We start from the raw sequence: 21,532 nt of genomic DNA, 5'->3' as shown, positions 1-21,532 counted from the left end.
TGTTGCCATTCTCTAAAAATATGCTGTTGCTGTTGTTGCAGAGAGAAAAGAAAAGTCTTCTGAAGCTGTTGTCATCCAATAAGAAGAAGTCTCGCCCTTCACCACCCTCCTCTCCTACCCTTGAGGCGGAACAGGCTGCTGCTGGAGAGGTGCTACATGGCGCTGTGGGCCCTGACACATCCCCTCCATCCGGCTCTGTCAGCTGCCTCGAGCCTGAACCTGCTGCTGCTGTCGCTTCTGCCTCTTCATCCTCCTCCTCCTCAGCCCCAGAGTCCTCCCATCGGAAGAGCAGTCCCCTTGATGGATGTGCACCTATTGCTCCTCCTCCTCGGCAGCCATGCTCCTCTCTCTTATCTCAACAACATGACGCACGGCCCATCATATGTGAGAGGTACATTGACTTCTGTTACATAGCGTTTGTGATTGTGCTGCTTATTTGTCCCGTTCATACAAAGCGTAACACTATATTACAGGTATCATGATTCATCAGTTGTCATTGTTGCAGTGTGTATCAGTCACTGTGCCTCTGACTGTCCTCCCCAGGTACAGGGTGGTGGTATCATATCCTCCCCAGAGCGAGGCTGAGCTGGAACTTAAGGAGGGCGACATTGTGTTTGTTCACAGGAAGAGGGAAGACGGCTGGTTCAAAGGCACACTGCAGAGGAACGGCAGGACCGGACTGTTCCCTGGCAGCTTTGTAGACAGCATCTGACATACACACTACAGTGAACCACAGTCACCACCACCATGACCTAGCTGACCGCTGCCAGCCTCGCTACAGTGTGTCACCGTGCAAACAAAACGGATCAGCACTCGCAAGGTTGCCGGGACAGGACCATCATATTGATACTTTAACTCCTTAGAGCCCAATGTGGCTCTGGTCACTGAAAAAGATTGGTAGTGGCACCTGAGAGAGCTGCAGAGAAGAACAGAACATGTTGTCATTTAAAGCACAGTGGACAGAGTTAGAGGAGAGCACACTACTCATGAACTTTTCCTTTTTGTTGGTTATTTATATCTTTGTAACAATTCAGCTGTTAAATGTGTGCCTTGTACTGTTCCTCACTTTATTGTACATAAGGACACAAAGATGATAGTCCTAAAACGACCAGTATGAGCTGTTGATATAGATATATTACACATTTTAACTTATTTCATAGATTGGCCTTTTTGTAGTGCAACACATTAAGGGATTAAGCTGGCACATGCCTTATCCCATGTATACTTATACGTTTCTCCCTCTGACTGCTGATAAAAGTTTTACCATTATTTCAAACTCTCAGCAGATATGAGATATGAGTAGGTATATCAGATGCAGCAGACTAGAACAAATGAGCAGTGTCATCATCACTTGTGCTGCATAGTAGGAAAAAGGATACCTCCGCAGCTCTAAAGGCATTACCTAAACCTGTGGATCATAAGAGAGATCTGCCGTGTTGCACATTCGAGTACTCTAGCTACAATTCACAGCCATGTGAACATTGCACATCACGAAATATTTCGCTGGGCCATTCACAGGCCTCCAGTTTTGTCTTCTGATGTGGCTGAGGCTGAAGTGCTAAGGAATGTTACCTGTAGGGATTGAATATTTGCATGCGCTTAACAAAGCCTTCTGCAGGAGACAAAGTGGTGATAGATGCGTCGCAGGACTGTTTGGTTATTTAATATGCAGAAAACACACTCCAAGATAGTTTTTGTGGTCAAATATTCTTACTTTGTACCTTGTTTGTATTTACTGACCAGAGTAGCTTCTCTCCTAACCCCTCGGCAATAGCCAAACCCAGACGTAGCTCTACATCACAAGAGCGACATAACATTTCAGTAACAGTGCACAACAGATTCTATTTCAGTGTATATTTATGTTTTTTACAAATTCCACAGAGGCTGACATCTGCTGCTCTTAGAGAGTCTCTCTCTATAACTAACCTGGACACACAGTAAGGCACTCACCCTTTGGCAGGCAGTTTTTATACACTATAACTCATTCCTAATGTGACTTGTGGCAATAAAAATACAGCTAGCTAAAGCACAGAATGTTTGCCTAAAGTAACATATCATTGTATCACTCCACAGGGAGAGATGTGTAGTGTTGTAATTCAGTTGAATCTTGAAAGATAAGGTTTTATTGAAATCAATCACTTTGACCCCCTTGATTTTTTTTTTTTTTTTTTTTGGTGTTTAGGTTTTGTTGTACATTACATCTATACAAAGTTTTTAATGTTAAGTGTTGTATTGACTTGAATTACTGTAAGATTTCTTTGTGATTGGAGGGGATATGGTCGTAGTTTTGGTACTTGTTAAACATAAAACAAAGAATGGGCAGTTTTAGAATGAATACTTTGGAGAATGAAAACCAGTTTCTGTCATCAGATCAAATATCTTAACATTCTTCTTTTCCTAATGTATTCTCTAAAATACATTGGATAAATGAATGAAATTCTCCAAAGTAAAGGTATTGTTAGGTAACATTATAGACTGACCCCTCCTGCTTCAGTGGACCCAATGTTTAATGTAATGTGACTTATTCCTCTGATCTTCAGCAAGTCCTATGAGGTCTGAGGGGGTATTTAAACACTTTAAAGTTGAGCCAATCACTGAATTGTGCCAAATTTGGCTTTTAGAATGAATTAACTTACTGACTTGGACCCAGAGTTTCAAGTGTGTTTTTTTTTTTTGTCTTTTGTTGTTAATTGAGGGGGACCACTGTGTAACTGACTGCTGGAATATGTTGTTGTTCGTTTGAAATTTGGAGAGTGTGTGGAAAAGGATGGTACAAATCACTGTTAGGGCCCTTTTTTGTCTTTCTGAATTGGTACTTATGTAGAATTAATCTGATATGTTGCATTGTTGTCTTGGCAATCACCACACCAACCTCAGGCTATATGCTAAACTGTTACTCTGAGTGTCTTTTCATTTCACTGGTAAGCCTTTAATATACACATCAGACTTACTCCTTCACAGATGTACACATTTATGCACTATCATAACATTTCTAATCATACTGACTTCTCTTACATATTGTTCATGCATAGGCTGCACAGTTCTCAAAACATGAAGCATTTCTTACAACAGTTAATAAACTATATTTTCATTTATTGGAACACATGGCAACTTAAGTTTGCTTGATTCAACTTAACAGATTTTCCTCATGCCAAGGTGACTTACTTGATTTTTGTTTTTGTTTTCTTTGTATTTAGTCTGTATGTCTGAAAATGGTGAAACTGAAATCAACCTATTTGGCACAAGTCTATGTGAAAAAAACATTCTGAAGTATTTGAGGGAATAGCACATTTTGTAAAAATCTCTATAACAATAAAATCTAATGGTTTCCATAATTTCCTCAGGCTCAGTCATTGTTTCATGACAGTGATGTAGTGACTTGTGTTATTTTGGCTACTTGCAGCCAGGGCAGAACTGTCTAACCAGGAGCATTATTTTATTTTTATTTATTTATATAGCACCAATTCATAACAGAAGTTATCTCATTGTACTTTTCCTATAGAGCAGGTCTAGACTGTACTCTTTATAATATTTATTATCAAAGACATAGACCGCTGTTAACAGGACTGAGTACTCCTTGCCCCTTTTTCTCTTCTCTCTCTCCTTCTCACAAAGCTTGGATGGCCTAAGACGCACAGGTTCAGAGTTTGACTGAAAGTATACAAATTAAGAGTAAAAAGACAGTTGTTCCTAATTAAATGTGTTTGGGTTAAGTCACGGTACATGTGGTCATTAATGTCTCCAGGAATAAAAGGCTCTCGCAGTAGAAGAGCTTCTCCCGTGACTTTACAGCAGTGCAGAGCGTTGCAAAGAGAGGTGAGCCCTTCCCAGTGTGTTCAGCTGGGAGACACTGACAGGAACTGACAAGCACCCAGAGAGGTCATTGTGCTGCACACAGTTCCCTGCAGAGGATAGGTTACCATGGAAATAAGTTATTCCAATGTATGAGCATAAGACTACACTGAGCAGGAACAATAAAAACGAGTACATTTATTTTGCAAAAGAATATGTTTAGTTAAATCATTCTGTCTGAATTGATAACATTTGCTTCATATTCTTTGTCCACTTGGCTTGTTTTACTTTGGTAGATGAGTTACAAATGCTGGATTGGATGAAAGATCATCACTGTCCAGCAGAACTGTGAGTTGCGTGTGAATTAATACGAGTGTGGAAGGTGGATATTTGAATGACATGCATGTGAGTAAATGTAAGAAAAGCTACGTGTCAACACATTAGGTAAACGTCAATATTCATAGCTACAAGGGCTGTCAACAGTTCAGGAGGCTCAAGGTCAAGAATTTCTTGACAATGTTTAAGCTTAGGGTGTGTCAGCCGTTTCAGGTCAACCCAGTGAAAGGAGTGTCAGTCAAGTTCTCCTTGAACCCTTTACTGTACTAGATAACAGACTGGCTTCCTTGAATAGAGTTCAGTATGCATTGGTATTTCAGAGATTTCACAATAACTAATACATGTTCAGGAAAATGTCCCCACTTCATTACTAGAACCAAATTCAAAGACTCCAGTTATTGGGATTTTAGATGGCTCAGTTATAGTAATAATGAGTAAAAAAGGTGTACCTTCATAAAATTATGTCATGCAGGTCTGAACCAAGGCTCAGTATTGAATAGTAATATCTTGCGTGTATATGTGCATACCTGTGCGCACATTCATGTGTTTGTGCATGAGTAGTGCAAAATACGGTTCTGTTGGCAAGTATCATTAGATCACTAAGGTGTGAAAGGGAAATAATGTCTTGGTGTTCAGAAAGGTGATCTGAATATAAATCAAGTTCTATTGCTCTCTCTGACACACAGAAACAGTTTGTTAATGAGCATTGTGGTAAGGACTAATAACATTTTAAGCAATTTATACTGTTTGTGGTTGTATTTTTCTGCTGCAGCATGGAAATGATTCATACTGTAAGGCTCAGTGTCTCAGGTCCACTCCGGCGCAGGTTGTGAATGTGATTTAACCCCAGCAAATCAATCCTGCAGAATGTCTTGGTCTGATGGACCGTCCAGGTGTAGGCCAAGTAAGGCCACCCACTCTCAACATCACTCACTTTTTTTTTTTGCACACCAGTGACAGATTTGCTTTCCTGGTGAAATATGTTTCCATGGGGAACAACGATACATTAAGCAAAAGGACAGGAGAATGAATGACTGCAATTAGCAATCAATGAGTTATGTCATTGTGCGGCATAGAGCACTCTGCACAACCATGTGTCAGTATAAATAGCTCATCTTCTAAAAATGAACCCAGATAGAACTGTGAATTATTCCTGTGAAAGAAGAGTATTCTTACACAAATATCGCAGCCTCCATATTGAAAAGACATTGTAGGAAAATTATGATACTAATAAAGTACAGTAAGGACACTAAAGACTTGGGCAATGCACTCACTTCCAACAGCAGTAATGTAAAAACACATGCCCTTGACCTTTGCAGTTCCAGTAATGTGTTAGCTAGACTGTGCTTCCTTTTCCAAATTGTCAATTGCAGACACATATTCAAGGAAATACTGTGTAAAAATTTTACTGGCCTTTTAAATTTACTGGACTATTTATATGACTAGTGAACTGGTAACTTTCACTGAGACAATGTCAGGTTGTTGTGGTGTTTGGAGTCCACGTAGACAAATATTAACGTGTAGCCTACTTTGGCTGCTTAGAGGCTTTCACAAAAACTACACAAACCTTGACGAAGACGGGAAAACAGTGACAGTCCGAACCGGTCCTGTACTCCGCTGTGTGCTGTGTGTCCACTGCGCCATCTATCGACCAATGACAAGCAACGCAACAACACCGAATAGAAACATGGCGACGTCCATGAGCCCCTGTTGTTCAGTCTTTTTTCACTCAATAAAAGTTTTGTCAGACGGAAAATAACAGTCGAAAATAAGGTAAGTGACAGCCAGCTCTATAAACTTTACTATGCAATCATAGTTATCTAGCTGAAAAACTGTTAACATTACCAGACAGCAAAATGACCCTAAAATGTAAGCAGCTACCATCAGGAGCCGAGACTGTCCTCACTGAGCCGCTTCTGTTGACAAGCCTGTTGTTAGGCCTAAACATTGTTACCCACAGAGTTCCTACAGTCTAATATAGACTTCAAGGTAACATTAGGGCGCCTTCATTGCATATTATCCGTGTTTTATAGCGTGGTAGTCAGTAGTGTCGTTGTACTTTATAGTATTTATGCCTTATAGTTCCTTCTACAGTATGTGTGGTATATACATTTTTTTTTTTACATTTAGGCGTGTGTTAGCTGCACGTATTAGCTACATGTTAGTTTTGTTGCAGTTTTTGTCAACACACATTCATTATAATTCGTTTTTGAGTTGCAGGCATTGTACAGTACAGAATCATCAGAGATGCACCATATGGTTGTTCTAGTTGTAAACCCACTGGTGCCGTCCTGTGGTGATGTGTGTCTCTCCTGCAGTGTCATGTCCAGGCTGGCAGTGGTGTGCGGGGGCTCCAGGGGCATTGGGAAGGCTGTGTCCCGCCTGCTGGCAGAGAGGGGCTGCAGGTTGGCTGTTGTCTCCAGGAACGAAGATGCTGCCCGCTCCACTGTGGCATCACTACGTGGAGGTGATAGAGCTGCATATGCACACAAACATGGGCACACAAACATGCATATATGTATGTTTCAGTAGGCAAGATGTAAACCTCATGCAGTGAGCCGATACTGATCAGAAAGCCCAGTCACTCTTTTACTCTCTCTCTTTCCAGTCATGGACTGTACAAGCACTGTTGGTGTTTTTTTTTCTTTCTTCAACAATGCAGGCACCATGAAATTTGAGATATTAAAGAAAATGTCACAGTTACATTACCCCCCAAGTTGATCCCGCTACAAATGATTTTCTTTTAGAAGCCAGGTAAAATTAAATAAATGGTAACATTTTGAATGCAGTTACTACAAAAAGAAATGTGATGCTGACATGGATGGTGCAAACACACAGTACCTGATCTTGTGCTTTTGTGCTATAAAATATAAGAAATGTAGACCTACAATACCTGCTGCTGTTATGAACAGACTGCAGTCTTGTAAGCATTAACATACTCTACTACCTTCTTTATCTGCTCTCTAGCTGACCACGTGGCTCTCAGCTGTGATGTCTCTAAAGAGCAGGAGGTGCAGAAAACCTTTGAGACGATCCAGAACACCTGTGGAAACATCTCTTATCTTGTGAACGCAGCTGGCATCAACAGGTGAGCAGGCACTTGAGCGGGTATATATATATATAAATGGATATAATGTTGTCATAGACCACTGTGTGTGTGTGTTTGTTTGTTCAGGGATGCTCTGTTACTGAGGACCAAGCCGGAGGACATGTTGGCTCTGCTTCACACCAACCTGCTGGGCACCATGCTGACCTGCAGGGCAGCACTGCGCAGCATGCTGCACACCCAGGGAGCAGCCATTGTTAATATAGGTACTGATAGCTCTGAATCCAGTGGCCCCCATGATTAGTGTTTTCAGTTTCATCACTAGGTGGCAGTGTACATCATTTCTTCTTTCGGGTATATTTTACATTTACATACATTTTTGCATGTTTTAGCCCATTTACTACAAATATCTTATATGATGAATGGTGACAGGTTTGAAGATTTTTTAAAAATCACAGTTAACATGCTATTGATTGCTATGCTTTTGATTGGGACTCAATTTGTATTAATGTCTTGGTCTGATGGACCGGGCTCTTATCATCCTTTAAGCATAATGGCCTCAAATAATTGCTTCCTACCAGTGTTTTATTTTGAAACATTTCTGTCAGACTAAGTAGTCTTAATGGATTCTGTTTGTTGTTTGAAGGCTCTGTTGTGGGCCTGAAAGGGAACGCCGGCCAGTGTGTCTACAGTGCCAGTAAAGCCGGTCTAGAGGGCTTCACCCGATCTTTGGCTAAAGAAGTCGCTTCACGCAATGTCAGAGTTAACCTGCTGGCTCCAGGTACAGTACAGCTCCATCTTTCTTCTTACTTCACCTTTTCTCTCAGTACCTGCTCTGGCTTCTTTTTTTTCTGTCTCAGTTTCTGTGATCTTATTTGTCCTTTTTATAGTCTTTCTCATGTCCCTGCCCTCTCTTGCTTCCAGGTTTCATCCGCACCGACATGACCGCAGGGCTGAAGGAGGAAGACGGGTTGCGCTCTATCCCACTGGGGAGATTTGGTGTGCCGGAGGAGGTCGCCCAGGCTGTCCTCTTCCTTTTGGAGTCTTCCTACATTACAGGACAGGTGCTGGTGGTGGATGGAGGACTGCAGCTGGTCATGTAGGGAATGGGGCCTTCCTCTGGAATTATCTCACCACTCAAAACAATGGCAGTGAGACAGGTGAAAGCCTCACCCTGCCTTTTCTTGAAAATTGTATGTCTTGTTTAAGGCATAGAAGTTGGAGACGTGAACATTTACACTTAACAAGGTTTCGTGGCTGAAATGGAATGTTGCTGAGTGGGAGATTGGTGTATATATAATATTTATTATCTGCTGTTTCCTTGTCAAAATTCTTGCTGCAAAACACAAAGAGTAAACAGAATCTTTGAACAAGTTGCGAAAAGGCTGTTACAAATCCACATCTTTCAGAGGACCACTGTCCTGCTGCTCTGTCTTTCTGCTGAGTCACTTTGTCTGGCCACAGTAGGCGTGGCCTGATGGGTGTCATGACTAACACTGCTGACTCCAGTGTGTCTGGCCCAGTCCAGACCTCTATGCCCTCAGGTCCTAAATTTGATCAGTAGATTGAACGCTGTTGGTCTTTTTCCATGACTGTAAAGCGCCCGCTCATGTTTTGTTCCCCCACCTCCCACGGGAGACCCCCTCACAGCCAGCACACGTTGCCCCTCCACCAGCGGCCCCCTAAGCCCACCTCTGGAGGGGCCTGTCGAGGGGCCAGATGATGTTGGGTTGCAGCTGGAGGAAATTAGAGGTAGTGGTGGAGGTGGGGGGGTATTTTTAGCTCTGGGAATGTTTTGAGTGTCTGGTTACAGCTCTGGACCTGTAGTGTGGATGGATGGGGTTGGAGGTTGACCGTCATGCCAAGTGATGAGATTTGAAATGCTGCGTTGCTTGTTCCTTTCATTGAAACATGCTGTTACCATCCATAAGTGTCATGACCGTGACTTTAAATGAGCTTCGATTGTGCTCTCTCTCTTTTATGTGCACTTGTATCCTAAATGTTGTGTTTTCTATTAAAGGATTGGGTTAGATTATACTCTGATTAGCATTCTTAGCAAGAATGGTATTTCCAATGTGACTGATAATGTGTTTGTTTTGGCATTCTCGTATTGTTTTAGGAAGAGCCTGCCAGTCTGTAAAAACATCTCACGCTGTCTCTGAAGAGTTTGATTTTTATTAACTTTCATAACCTAAAATAATATCAGGAGAACAATCCATATACAGGCATTGATTGGCATAGAAATGTGCAAACACAGTAACTGTCAGCTGATGCAAGCTCTGAACAGACACAGAAAAAGATGTCCACTTTGTATAGTATTACAGAGGTGACAAAAATAGTAGATATAAATATACCTTGCCTTTCACTTTTCACCAGCTTAGAGTGTTTTCTACCCATGAATACTGGGAAAAAAGTTGTGTTTTTATACATCCTGGAAAAAGTTGTTTGGCACTTTACAAGTGTCCAAAAGTAACATGCAAAGAAATTGTGTTTGCATTAGCCTAAATGTGATTTGAGGCTGTAAATATATTTATAAAACTTCATGATACAGAAAAGATTGTTTTATCAGTGAACAAAAGGCTGCTGATATAATTTATGTCAAGATTGTTGGGAAAGTAAAGTCTTTTTTTGTTTCATACAAAAATAAAATGGACAATCTGTGATGTGTGTGACAAATACACTGAAACATTTCACAGCACCCTCTCTTGAGTGAGAACATTTCAATTCACACTTTTAAAATAAACCATCAAAGAAAAAAAAAAAATCACAAAAATGCCATCACCAAAGATACAACTGTCATCTTCACCACTGCCACAGTCAATCACATCCTTCTATCGAGTGTCAACTTACCACATTAAAGTTGATGTCCATCAAAAAAACCTGCTTTTTCCTGTCGCTGTCCCTTCCTTTGTCTGTAAGAGCCAACTTTCCTCAAGTTCTGCTGCACCCACAAACTAACAAATCTCATCCACATGTGAGCGTTCTTTTTCCCAAACCTCATTTCTTTTTGCAAAAAAAAACAACACTTAACATACTGTTTATAAGGCCCGGCCTTTTCCAATATCTGTAAGCAAACTGTATGATACTCCAACTATAATCAGATACTGTAGATATCAGCACTGTGCTACACAAGCCCACTTAATAAAAGTTTGTGATCTCCTTCGTCAAAGCTACCATGCTTTGAGTCATTTAGTCTTTTTAAGTCTTCTTCGGCATGTCCCACTTCTACACAAAATTGGTGGAGTGCTACATATAGATATAGTATTAGTCTGTGTATTTCAAATGGCACCACTTGAACATGCATAGTAATTCTATGTTTCATTTCATTTTTAAACCTTTTTTTTTTTTTTATCTTTACAGACATGAGAGGCACTTAAAAAGACAACCCTTTGCAAGACAGAGTCAACCGCACAGTTCATGAAACATGAGAGCGCATATCTATGAACAGTCTTTCCTCGTGGTAAACACAAACATTTTCCAGGTCCAGTTGATAAAATGAAGCTTGGGGAAACAACTTGATGAATTCTGTAATATAATGGGCTGTGTCATACTATAAAAACATAAGAAAACCACGGCTGCACCAGCTTACTCTGCCCACCGACCCTTTAGTTCTGTATTAATGATAGAGTCCCTCAGGTGGACAAGGTTATATTCTGCCCCTCGTCGCCGTCATAAAGTATTTGTCTCAGGAGTGTTGGGAGCAAGGCCAGCTTTCTGGGCATTTTTTTTGGGTGACGTCGTAATCCTCGTGCCTGCCTGTGGTCTCTACAGGTCGTCACTTTCCACCAGGCCACCAGGCTGCAGCGGGCTGGAGTCGGGGAAGAAGGCTGCCTTCACGTCCAGCCCTCTCTCTGTCAGTGCGGCGTAGCGGCTGGTGGAGGGCCGCACCTTCTTGGGCTTGGGGAAGTTAGGCTGCTGCCACTGAGCTGAGGACGGAGCAGAGGGGGTTTAATGATGTGAGGAGAGGGGGGGACCACACAAGAAATGCTTGATTCAACGAGCAGCGTGTGTGCTTTAGAGTCAGAACTTACTGTGGACGTCGAGGCGTGCAGTGCTGGATACAATGCCAGCGTCATTCTTGGCTGACACAGTGTACCAGCCAGCATCTTCTTTCATGGCTGGCTGAATGATCATACACAGGTAGCCACAGTTGTCCTGATGCATACTGGGAAAGAAAATTGACACAAATTTAAGGGAAGTGATTATTTACATATTCTATTGTTCATTTTTTGGGGGAAATGCCCTTAATTTGGTACAAATGCAGGATGAAGCAAGCTTCAAAAGATATTTAAAGTGCTATTTTGTTTGCTATTTTACGCCTTTCATTTACCTGATTCTGTCTGTGTTGTGAGTGAATGACTCATTCTCCCTTTTCCAGAAGATTTGTGGGTAGGGAACCCCTGTGACACGACACTCCAGTCGCACCGGATGACCCTCAGCCACAACTGTGTTTTGCAGCTTCTCGACAAATGAAGGGGCCTTGTGCATCTCTTTGGCTGTGGAAAGAGCGTGTTACTGAGATGTTTTCTTGGTCCAAATCATGCCAACATCCATCGATCTATCCATCTTCTGCACACATGTCAGCTACTGTTTTGTATGTTTCTGTTTACCTGCAACAATGAGCTCCAGGTTAAAGGAGTTCTGCCCGGCTCGGTTGCTGGCGATGCAGGTGTAGATGCCCGCGTCGCGGCTAGTCACGGGCTCGATGACCAATGAGTGCACACCATTTTCCCTCACCAGCATCTTATGGGCGGAGTCAGGGCGGATGGTCTGTCCGTTCAGCTGCCAGATGAGGTCAGGAGTGGGCAGGCCACTCACCTACAGGTGGTTAAAGAACACAGCAAACATTCAAATTCACTGAATGTTGTGTGAATGCTTGTTTGTAGTGCAGTGGGTGGTTGTTTTTGTTGGAGAAAATGAGTATATTAGCTGCATGTGTTGTGTGGGGGCAGCGTGTGTTTATTGGGAGTAGGAAAACAGTGTTTGATTAATCTGTCTGTGTTTTATTTGTCTGGAGGAGCCTGGTCGCCTGCACGCTTTGTAATGGGAATAAACTGCACTGAGAAAAGACCTGTCTCTCTTTGCAGAGAAACCCAACACCTACTCCACCCTGCCCACCTGGAAAATGTGCCACTGTGGATATGCATATGTTTGGTATTACAATGTGCAAATGAACGACAGTATTCACAGATATCACAAAGGAGAGTAGACTAAGCAGTGATAAGTATTTATGGAAGCGGCCAAATACACTTTTAGAAGTTGTGACATTTTAAGCATGGAAAGTTTGCAAAGCCACAAATGATCTGGAAATAAATATTTGCTATAAATATCCTTGACATTAAGGGCTCCGAAGAAATGGAGACAGTTTATTTCTGACAAGCATAAAAAGGCAGTCTTTTTATAGAGAGTTAATTGTGGGTCTGTTTTATTTTATTACATGTACCAGTTTTCAAAGAGTTTCTGCAGGCTGGAGGGAGGCAAGGTGATGACGAAGAAGATAAAATGAGCACCAGTGGTGTAAGCGGAAATAATTGTGGAAAACCTGATCCCACTTAATCCCTGAAAAATGACACCTCTGTATTCTCCCTGTCTGCTTTGAGCCATTCATAATGCAAGGAAGTGATGAAACACCTCATCTCCACTAGTTTTTATTCTCTAAAGAAACTGGAATGCACGGAAAGAGAAATGTTTCTTTGGCAGCGCAGACACGGAGCCTCCCTGAAAGCAATACAGACACTGAATTAAAGGGCGGATCTGAAATGGCTTTCTCTATTACTATGATTAACATATTCTCTTTGGTGCGGGCATTTTCCTTTCCAGTCATTTCTCAGTTATTTTAAACCATCTCTGTCTTTCCTTTATCAAAGAAGAGCAGCATGGATTGGATACCGTGTTCACCTACAGGATAGAAGCACAGGAGCTTAAAGCAGAAGTTGGCTGTTAGCTAAACCATTCCACTATTTTAGATCCCATTGGATTAAACTTACTGTAAGTAAACATGGAGAGGGTTAGTAAAAGCAAAAATGGCAGATTCTGACATAACTTGCGGTCATATATAAAAAGGTCTTCTTCACATTAAAGTTCATAGCTTGACATGCCATACCAGACCAAAACACTTAGTGTATAATTTGTCTTTTCTCCTTTTAAGTTTTAAAAATGTCCTTCAGTAAGCAGCACCGGTCTCAAAACACACTCCAACGACTTCTTATATGAAGCTTCTACCAGTGGAAGCCACATTGTGATAAATATAGCTAATCTTTCTCTCTAATTCAGATGCCACAGGGCGACACGTCGACCTTCCTTCCTCCGGTTTATCACACTGTACACCCATGTTGGCACAGGTTGCACAGGAGTGAGAGGTATCTATTTACCTTGCAGTCCATTCGGCACAGTCGACCCTCCTGAACAATGAGGTCACCGGGCGCCTGCAGGAAGTGGGGGCGGAAGTGACGCTCTTGGATGTTATCATTCTCATCACCGCTGTCTCTAGACCTGGACCTGGGCCTGATAGAGAGAGGGAAACGTACAGTATTTGGGATTAAAAATCAACTTCTAGATTTTGTTTTTGAAGCATTTTTGCAACTTAATTCATTTCTATTTCACAAAAGGTGGGATTTTAACATAAACATGTCTTAATTTTGTCAAAAAAGACATTTTGTTAGGAAATATCAACAAATTTGAAGTATTTCATTGGCCCACAACCATTCGTGTTGAATGTAAAACTCCCTTTGGAGCATGAATCTTGAAGCTCTGTAGGGAAGCACATATAATTTGTATAATTTGTATATAATGAAGCTTGTTTGGATTTTAATATTCAAGTCACAGAGTGCAATACTCAATACTCAAATACAAATACTTCTTTCCACATTCTTGCTCACTCATATACATCCCCCCTTTCATAGACATAATATGATCTTTCTGGGCCTTCTTATTTCCTACTCTGGCATCCTTCCACTTGCTCTTTCTTGTTCTATGAGAACAACCCTCCCTCAACCCTGTACAGCAGGTCATGACCCATAGGTGTTCCTGTGATTCTGCCCTACAACAACGACATCACCACTCACACTGCCTGCATGTCAACCAGGGAGGGAAAAGAAAAGAGAGTAGGAGACACTGATTGTTATCTCGATCTCTCTTGTCACTCACAACATCTCTGAGCTCAGGGAGTGTTCATCCAGATAACAGATTACAGGTGGGGTTTTTTATGTGCTCTTCTGTGATCTTCTGTGCTTTTTTTCTCTATCTGGGCTTGGATGAATGCGTACTGTATATACAAGGTCATTAGAGCAACGAAAAACAGAACAGAGCAAACAGGTGTTCCCTCTCATTAACACTGAACTTTTCTTTACTGAACAGACAGTTCAACAAAGGAAAAACTGTGATTCAGCTCACAGCAAACATTTGTGTAAATAGCAGCTTCTTGGAACACTTTACGTCAGCACAACGCACTTTTAAATCTGCACGGAAGCATGAGTGAGTACAGACGTCGTGCAGATGGTGAACAGCCTGCCGCACATGTGCCAGCCAGTAGCTCGAGGTTGTGAATAAACCACCGAGGTATTCTGTTTGTCTTTGCTCCCGCTCCTGTCAGTCAGTGAGGCCTCACCTGCGCATGTGTCCAGGTGTGGAGCGTTGGCTACGGCCTCGCTGGTTCACAGCCTGGACCATCATCCTGCCGGTGCAGCTCACCCTGCCCTGCGAGGGGAAGAGAGACACGGAGAGAGGGAGCTTATGAGGTGTTGACACTCCACTGCACCACAAGCAGCAGTCAGACCGGGCGGAGGAAATAAAGTGTGAGTGTTAGAGCTGGAAAAGGCTGTTAGAAAGTCTGTAGCATATGAACTTTGGGCCCTCATGAGGGCTTTAGTGATTTCCTGTCTCATTTAACGCCCTCTTCCTCTTCAGGCTGGAGACATTATCTTGACACTCATTATTTTCTCGCTAATGGACACTGACATCTCCAACGGGCAGCCAAACAGACGTGTGTGCTTTGTTTTTTTTTAAGATACGGTGTGCAGAATTTTGTAGAATATTTTATGTTTTTTTTGTTTTTTCCAGAGCTCTGCACCCGTCTGCTCACCTCAGGGTTGCCTGCCATGATGGTGTAGTTGCCGTCATCATCCAGTGAGGCTGCAGCAGTGTGCAGAGAGCAGGTTCCATCAGCGTCACGGCTGATCCTGTAATGCTCGCTCCTCTTAGAGATTTGCTTGCCATCTTTGAACCAGTAGACCTGTGACACAAGATAAGAAAGAACAGACGACAGCTATCAGACAAGTTATGACTTAACAGACTGACCTTGATACCAAAATCAGTGGATAACAGAAGAAAATGCTTGCTTTTACTGCCTAAACTGTGAATGGAGAAGACGAAATTACACATTTTCAATTTTAAACAAAAATGTATTCTCATCTTTAAACTGTTTTAATGCAGTGCTTTATCCCTCTTTCACCTCTATCTCTGAAGCCTGTCATCACCATGCCATTATTGTGGACAGAGCCAGGCAGCCAGCCCAGGCCAGTGTGTGTTTTTGCAAAGGGCCTCCCCTTATCACAACACAGAGCATATGTATGATATCTACACCCTCCATCATCAACATCACACATCAGCAACTCCCAAGCAAGGAAGTCAAGCCATCATAAATGCTTCAAAATGACCAAATATTTAATAATCGCCACAGGATCATCAACAACTATGTCTAATCATTCAGGGTGATGACATTCTTTCAGTAACATGAACAGTACAACCTCCCACCTTTGGTTTGGGGTCTCCGTTGACCTTGCAGGAGAAGGTGACTGGCATGCCCTCAAAGACTTTGTAGTGTTTAAGCTTCTGGCCGAAGGATGGTGCCACCCCCTGGCTGGCAGAGTCTTCATCGTGCTGCACGTCGTCGTCTGATTCCTCCACCGGAGAACGCTCCAGACGGAATTCAATCTCACTGATCAGGCGCTGCTCGAAGCTGGACACTTTGTATTCCTACGTGCCAGAGAGAGAGAGAGAGCGAAAAAGAGAAAATATTTAGAGAAAGACTGAGAGAGAAATACTACACTAGGTTTGTGTGATCGTGTAGCAAACTTAAGTGCGTGCAGAAAGCCCTATTCCAAATTTTTTACACACCCATTAACCTGTCTTCATTGTCACCCAAACTACCAACTTTCTCCCAATTCTCTAATTCTCTCTGCCCAGATGAGCCACTCATCCTTCCCACCATCTTCATCAATCTCTCATCACTGTAGTTCCGCTGAGGCAGAGGGAACATCTGCAAAGCAGTAAGGTCTGATGACACATCACACAGATAATGACAGGCCTCGGGCACAGCTGCAGAACCAGCATTTAGCCTCCTGAACTCACTCATAACGACAGCAATCACAGAAGTGGCCCATCCTGATCTACCGAGGTATTATCCTGTAATAGTACCGAGGCAGCTGCTGCAGCATGTTCCTTTCTACACTCTTACAAAGTAATATTCAATTATCCGTCCTTTCTAAAGATATAATTTAATTGCTACTTAAATGTCAAAAGCAGAGCATTACAGCATGCACTGCAGACAGAACAAGCTTGAACATGCTTAGTTATCTGAATCAATTCAAACTACCCATACTGAGCAACAACAAACTGTAAAAGGTGCAGAGACCAAGCACACATGCTCAATTAGTTCTATTCTGTTGTGTTTACCAGACACAACTGCCTGTGAATGGACTACACAGTCAATATGGAACCACAAGCTGGCTTTTGTTCCCTTATCAGCTAATTCCCAGGCCTGATCCTGTTCTGGTCAAAGTGAACGCATCCTAGCTTTTAGCGTGACTTTGTGTGCACATTTACACACAGTGACATGTTACACAGAGTGAATGAAAACTAAGAAGGTGACAGAGAGAAACAAAGGTTTCAAAAACCTTTAGAGGGAAAGATTCTCTGTCAGATGACTTGTATTCCTGTTGAGAGAAAAAAGTTTTGTCTGCGTGCTGTACTGTCACTGTGCATCACACAGGGTGAGAAACACATTATTCTGTGTGTGTTTCAGTGTGTGTGCATGTTCAATCTTACCTGCTCTCAAAACAGAAAATTCTAATTCATATGCTTAAGTATCAGAATACGATATCTCACGACGCATTGGCACTGATGCATTCCCAGCCACATTCCCAGGCTTATAGCTGTGCTCAGAGCCATGCAGTGCTGTAGTGCCACAACCAATCAGATCGCTCCTCATGCCAACAGGCTACATCACACTGGGATTGTGTTAACTCGATTTCATCTGACAACTTGTGTTCAAGTGATGTTAATGATATCTGCATTGTGACTTCACTTTATCAGTGTGTGCTTTCTGTTAACGGAGGATACTGTGTCATTCAGAGCCAGTTTCACCTCTGTCCACTGTCATTCTGCTGTATGTACAGTGATTGGACAGCTTAAAAGAACTTTACTCAATAAAACTGAAAACTTAAAAAAATAAGGCTTCATCTTTACTACTGTGGTGGATTATGTGGCCCAATTTTAAATGACCAGTTCATCTGTAAATGAACAACTAACACTGTGTGGAGGTGCTACACTCTGACACCTCCACAGAACTTTTTGGTGGCTCACAGTCAGACAAATGGCTACACAAGCCTTCAAACAGTGTTACTCCGCAGCATGTTTGCAACAACACTGGTTTCTACCAGTTTGCATAAACAGAGCTTTTTATGGCGGGCTCTGGAGGACTTTACAGTGTTTATACCCTGCTTTCATAACTGGCTCTTCAACAGTGTTTACAGGGACTGGGGGTGAGGGTATGCTCTGATTCAACAGAATATAAAGGAAAGCCAGTAGTCATACGATAGGAATGACACCAGTAAAGTATCAGTGTGGCAACAGAAAACAGAAAGGTGCTTGTGTTGTATACATGCAACAGTGGGATTTGTGATAAAAAAAGGTAAACACTGCTGGTGTAGACACGTTGGTCAAACGTTTCCATGCCTGTATGATTTCAGGTGAGTGTGTGTGTGTGATTTTCCCCTCCAGGTGTGTGGATCCTAATAAAGAACCACCGTACCTGTGTGACTGGCTCCTCCTCTGTGTCCTGTGTGTTTAAGACTGTGGCAGCGTTGTCAGCCCCCAGCAGTCTGCGAGCCATCTTCTCCTCATAGGTTAACCTCTGGAAGCAGGGATTAATGGGGTCAGCGGGGGTTAGTGTGTGAGTTGCAGAACACACACTTATACACACCATCAGCTAGCTACTGTATCTAAGCCTTGTGTTAATTAGGGATGTAATCATGTATGGAGAAAAAATTATGAATTTATTTGAGGGTGCATGGCACAAAAGCTTGTTAAGATACACTTTCATGGGTAGTAAAACTGTTTTCTTTCATTCACAGTTGTATGACTCGTTGGGACACTTGTTAATCTGTGTTAATGACGTGTTACTGAACACGCTCATTCTCTAACTGCCTGCAAACACACAGTTGTTTCAGTAATGGAAAAAGGCTACAACACACACTAACACACACACACACCTGTTGACCATTGCTTATGCGCTCCTCTTTAAAGCGCAATTTTCTCTCCAAGTCCTGGATGACGGCGTCCTTGGATCCTTGGATGTCCGAGTCAGAGGCGATGCGAGGCGTCCTGGTGACAGACGACTTCCTGGGGAACGCTTTGCTGAAGGAAGGACAAAACGGAAACATTAGTCAACATTAAAGTCGTGGCACTCTGCTCTGTGACGCACACACGTTATCTCAACGCGCCGCAACTCCTCTTTCTCTCTAGCTCCATTTGCTCCCCCTCTGGCTTGCTCACATCCACCCTTATCAGGACATGTCCAGCTATAGCATTCCACAATGTGTCTTCTTATCTCTCCCAACTGCAGCAGGAATGCCAGGGTGAGAGGGGGAGTGCAGGAGTGAGTGAGGGGCTGATGAAAAATGACTGGCAAAGAGTTGAAGGTGGAATGTCCTTGATGGAGGATAAAGAACTGAATTTCTTGCTCCAGGACAGCCATCAGAAGAGGATTGTCTACACAACAAGATATTGTTATCAGCTAACACAATATGCAGAGCCCAAAATCAAAATCAAGCAACCCTGCAGTCCATATGAGCTGGACAAAGAACTCTGTGAAGTGATAGATCTTGACAGCCAGTACACCGTATATGCAAACTTTAATACTGAAATCTGAGTGTTTATTTGATTTTGACACACCTTTCACTCTGAGGTCCTTGTGTATATTTTCTCGCATTATGGGGGCTAAAGCTCTTGCACCTTGAGAACACTTTTCTGTCTACGTGTGTGGGTTTGTGTGTGTTTAAAAAGGCTCCTTAGTTAGCGTCTTCCTGTAAACATGCTGTGTAAAAATGTAAACATGTCATCTTCCATCTAGCAGACATCCTGCCTCCAGCTGCCAGCAGGTTTACCTGATGGGGAGCTCAACTCGCCTGAGAGACTCTGTGTGTAAAGAACTTACAAAACTTACGTAGCTTGACAGACACTGTAAAGAAAGCTCTATCTGTAAAAGTGCATGTGAGGGATACTTACACAGTCCCGTTGCCTTTGGGAAGGCCCAGGGCATTGACTGTAGGACTGCCGGGTGAGGAAGGTGTGGAGGGCAACACTGAGGACAGGAAGCTGGAGGCTGGAGATGGAGGGACGGAGGAGAACGGCGAGGACATATCTGAGTAGGCTGGAGACAAGGAGACGGGCAGAGGGGGAGGAGGCGGAGGGGGAGGGGGAGGGGGAGGGAAGTCTTGGGCGGGGCCTAATGGAGAGGACAGGTTACTGGAGCTGAGAAAGGGTGGAGGTGGAGGCGGGAAGGAAGGAGAGCTCGGGGACTCCACGCTGCCGGCCTTGGTGAAGGGGGGCAAAGTGACCCTGCTGAAGGGCTTGTGTGAGGTGGGAGGAGACAGGGGGGAGGACAGGCTGGACCCTGAGGAACCAGAGGACTGGGTGACATAGCCCGCCCCGCCAGGGCTCTGAGCAGCAATGAACTGCTTGGGCCGGGCGTAGTTGAAGGTGCTGGCCTGCATGGCTGTGTTGCTCTCCAACTCCTGGAAGGAGGGAGGAGGGGGGAGAGGTGGAGATGGTGGAGCAAGTGGAGGCACTTCCTGAGGTGGTTGCTGAGGTGGAGGCGGGACTTCCTGGTGCTGCTGCTCCTGCTGCTGCTGCTGCTGCTGCTGCCAATTGACTGCTTCCTGCTGCTCCAATAGAATCTGGTCCTGCAGCTGCTTCAGCTGGGATGCGTTCCTGCGAAGCAGAAGCATGGTCATCAGTGACAGTTAACAGAAACTAAAGTCATCTTATGTTTTCTTAAGGAATTTACATTCTTTATGGGGGAGGGGGTCTCTGTAACAAAGTAACAGATTGTAAAAATGTTACAAAATCATGCAGCTGTTTTCAATTTATGCATGACACCATCGCCTGGTCTCTATCCAACTGTAGTCAGAACGCAACAGGCAGAGATGTTAGATTGCCAATCAAAGTGTTGGGACAGCCGAGTAAGGCAGAAACACGTCGGATTGTAAACATGTTAATTATTTAAAATAATTGGCTAAGAAGTATTTTGAGGATGACATCAGCACGTGGTCGTGAGTCCAAAGGTTTTCAACAGGAATTGAAGTGAACTGTTTTTCCTCTGGTCTGAGGGTGATAGCAAATTGTGTGTGTGTTAGTGTGTGTTCTGGAAAGGAAACCACTGCACCAGCAGCACGGACTGATAGGTTATCAGCCTCCAGCCTTTAACAAAGACTTGTGAAAAAGCCAGCCTGTTGACAATACATCAAGTATGGTAAAAGAATCAGGAGATAAGTGTAGTAGTGAGAAAAAAAGCTCTGTTTAACAGTGCAGCGGTTTACCCTAATGGACTGTAAACTGGTCCGGTGCAGAGGCAGAGCTCAGATATGATGTTTTTCTATCTGAGAAATAGGAAAAGTAAACCACGTGGTTGAGGTGTGGCTTTGAATGGCATTGTGATGAAAGTAAAACAAAAATGTAATGTTGCAGTGTCATTTTGCCAGGGTCCTGATGATGAAGCATTGTGTTTTTTCACAGAGGTGTGGTCCAGTCTCTCCCCCAGCTTGGTTGATTCACTGTGTTGTCATGTCATTGTGGGAGAGTGGGAGGTCAAATTTTTGTGGCGTCATCAGCTCAAAATCTGAAGTTTTTATTTTCTCATAGCATCACTGAAACAAGCTGCTACATGCACCAGGAGGGTTTTTAAAAAGGACTAACTTTGAAAACCACAAGACAGAAGTGAACTCTTAGAAGCTCTCCTTGAGGATCAGGAGGATGACATGGGTCTTTGGGAAAGGTTGAAGTTATAAACCTTCAGAGTGTACAGCTATGTGTATGTGAGACTGATGAGTTCTTCATAGGAAGCCTGTTCAGAATATACTG

General features: G+C 43.0%; 3 protein-coding genes across 10 annotated transcripts in view; 2 read left to right on the top strand and 1 right to left on the bottom strand.

Moving 5' to 3' along the window:
* The window catches only part of sh3rf1 (SH3 domain containing ring finger 1), a 34,672-nt gene extending 31,337 nt beyond the window's left edge, over positions 1 to 3,335 (top strand). Inside the window, exons 11-12 of the mRNA XM_044199445.1 lie at positions 42 to 391; positions 544 to 3,335. Coding sequence (XP_044055380.1) covers positions 42 to 391; positions 544 to 712 — 519 coding nt within the window. The 3' untranslated portion in view covers positions 713 to 3,335. The remainder of the gene's footprint in view (positions 1 to 41; positions 392 to 543) is intronic.
* A 2,422-nt stretch (positions 3,336 to 5,757) lies between these two features.
* cbr4 (carbonyl reductase 4) lies at positions 5,758 to 9,837 on the top strand. 2 transcript variants are annotated; one of them, XM_044199784.1, is made up of 6 exons: positions 5,758 to 5,901; positions 6,447 to 6,595; positions 7,096 to 7,216; positions 7,304 to 7,440; positions 7,821 to 7,955; positions 8,099 to 9,837. In XM_044199784.1, the coding sequence occupies exons 2-6, from the start codon at positions 6,451 to 6,453 to the stop codon at positions 8,275 to 8,277; spliced, it is 717 nt and encodes a 238-aa protein (XP_044055719.1). In that variant the 5' UTR covers positions 5,758 to 5,901; positions 6,447 to 6,450; the 3' UTR covers positions 8,278 to 9,837. The 2 variants fall into 2 exon arrangements, with proteins under 2 accessions (XP_044055719.1, XP_044055718.1); XM_044199783.1 differs by having other exon boundaries at positions 7,274 to 7,440.
* The window catches only part of palld (palladin, cytoskeletal associated protein), a 57,597-nt gene continuing 45,396 nt past the window's right edge, over positions 9,332 to 21,532 (bottom strand). For 5 of the 7 annotated variants that reach the window (XM_044199752.1, XM_044199754.1, XM_044199753.1 and 2 more), the window contains 12 exons: positions 19,679 to 20,383; positions 18,664 to 18,808; positions 18,204 to 18,305; positions 17,068 to 17,106; positions 15,926 to 16,147; positions 15,255 to 15,404; positions 14,781 to 14,869; positions 13,546 to 13,678; positions 11,785 to 11,992; positions 11,505 to 11,670; positions 11,206 to 11,339; positions 9,332 to 11,100 (listed from right to left, as the gene is read on the bottom strand). In XM_044199752.1, coding sequence (XP_044055687.1) covers positions 10,940 to 11,100; positions 11,206 to 11,339; positions 11,505 to 11,670; positions 11,785 to 11,992; positions 13,546 to 13,678; positions 14,781 to 14,869; positions 15,255 to 15,404; positions 15,926 to 16,147; positions 17,068 to 17,106; positions 18,204 to 18,305; positions 18,664 to 18,808; positions 19,679 to 20,383 — 2,254 coding nt within the window. In that variant the 3' untranslated portion in view covers positions 9,332 to 10,939. The remainder of the gene's footprint in view (positions 11,101 to 11,205; positions 11,340 to 11,504; positions 11,671 to 11,784; positions 11,993 to 13,545; positions 13,679 to 14,780; positions 14,870 to 15,254; positions 15,405 to 15,925; positions 16,148 to 17,067; positions 17,107 to 18,203; positions 18,306 to 18,663; positions 18,809 to 19,678; positions 20,384 to 21,532) is intronic. The other 2 variants (XM_044199757.1, XM_044199758.1) reach the window with 2 other exon arrangements.

This window comes from Siniperca chuatsi, linkage group LG6 (genome assembly GCF_020085105.1).
Source record: "Siniperca chuatsi isolate FFG_IHB_CAS linkage group LG6, ASM2008510v1, whole genome shotgun sequence".
NCBI lineage: Eukaryota > Metazoa > Chordata > Actinopteri > Centrarchiformes > Sinipercidae > Siniperca > Siniperca chuatsi.
This window is presented reverse-complemented; position numbering and strand designations above follow the sequence as displayed.

Coding starts and splice junctions, on each gene's coding strand:
- cbr4 (XM_044199783.1), top strand. CDS start 6,451: ATGTCCAGGCTGGCAGTGGTGTGCGGGGGCTCCAGGGGCATTGGGAAG. Junction 6,596..7,095: donor TGTGGCATCACTACGTGGAG/GTGATAGAGCTG, acceptor TCTGCTCTCTAG/CTGACCACGTGGCTCTCAGC. Junction 7,956..8,098: donor AGTTAACCTGCTGGCTCCAG/GTACAGTACAGC, acceptor TCTTGCTTCCAG/GTTTCATCCGCACCGACATG.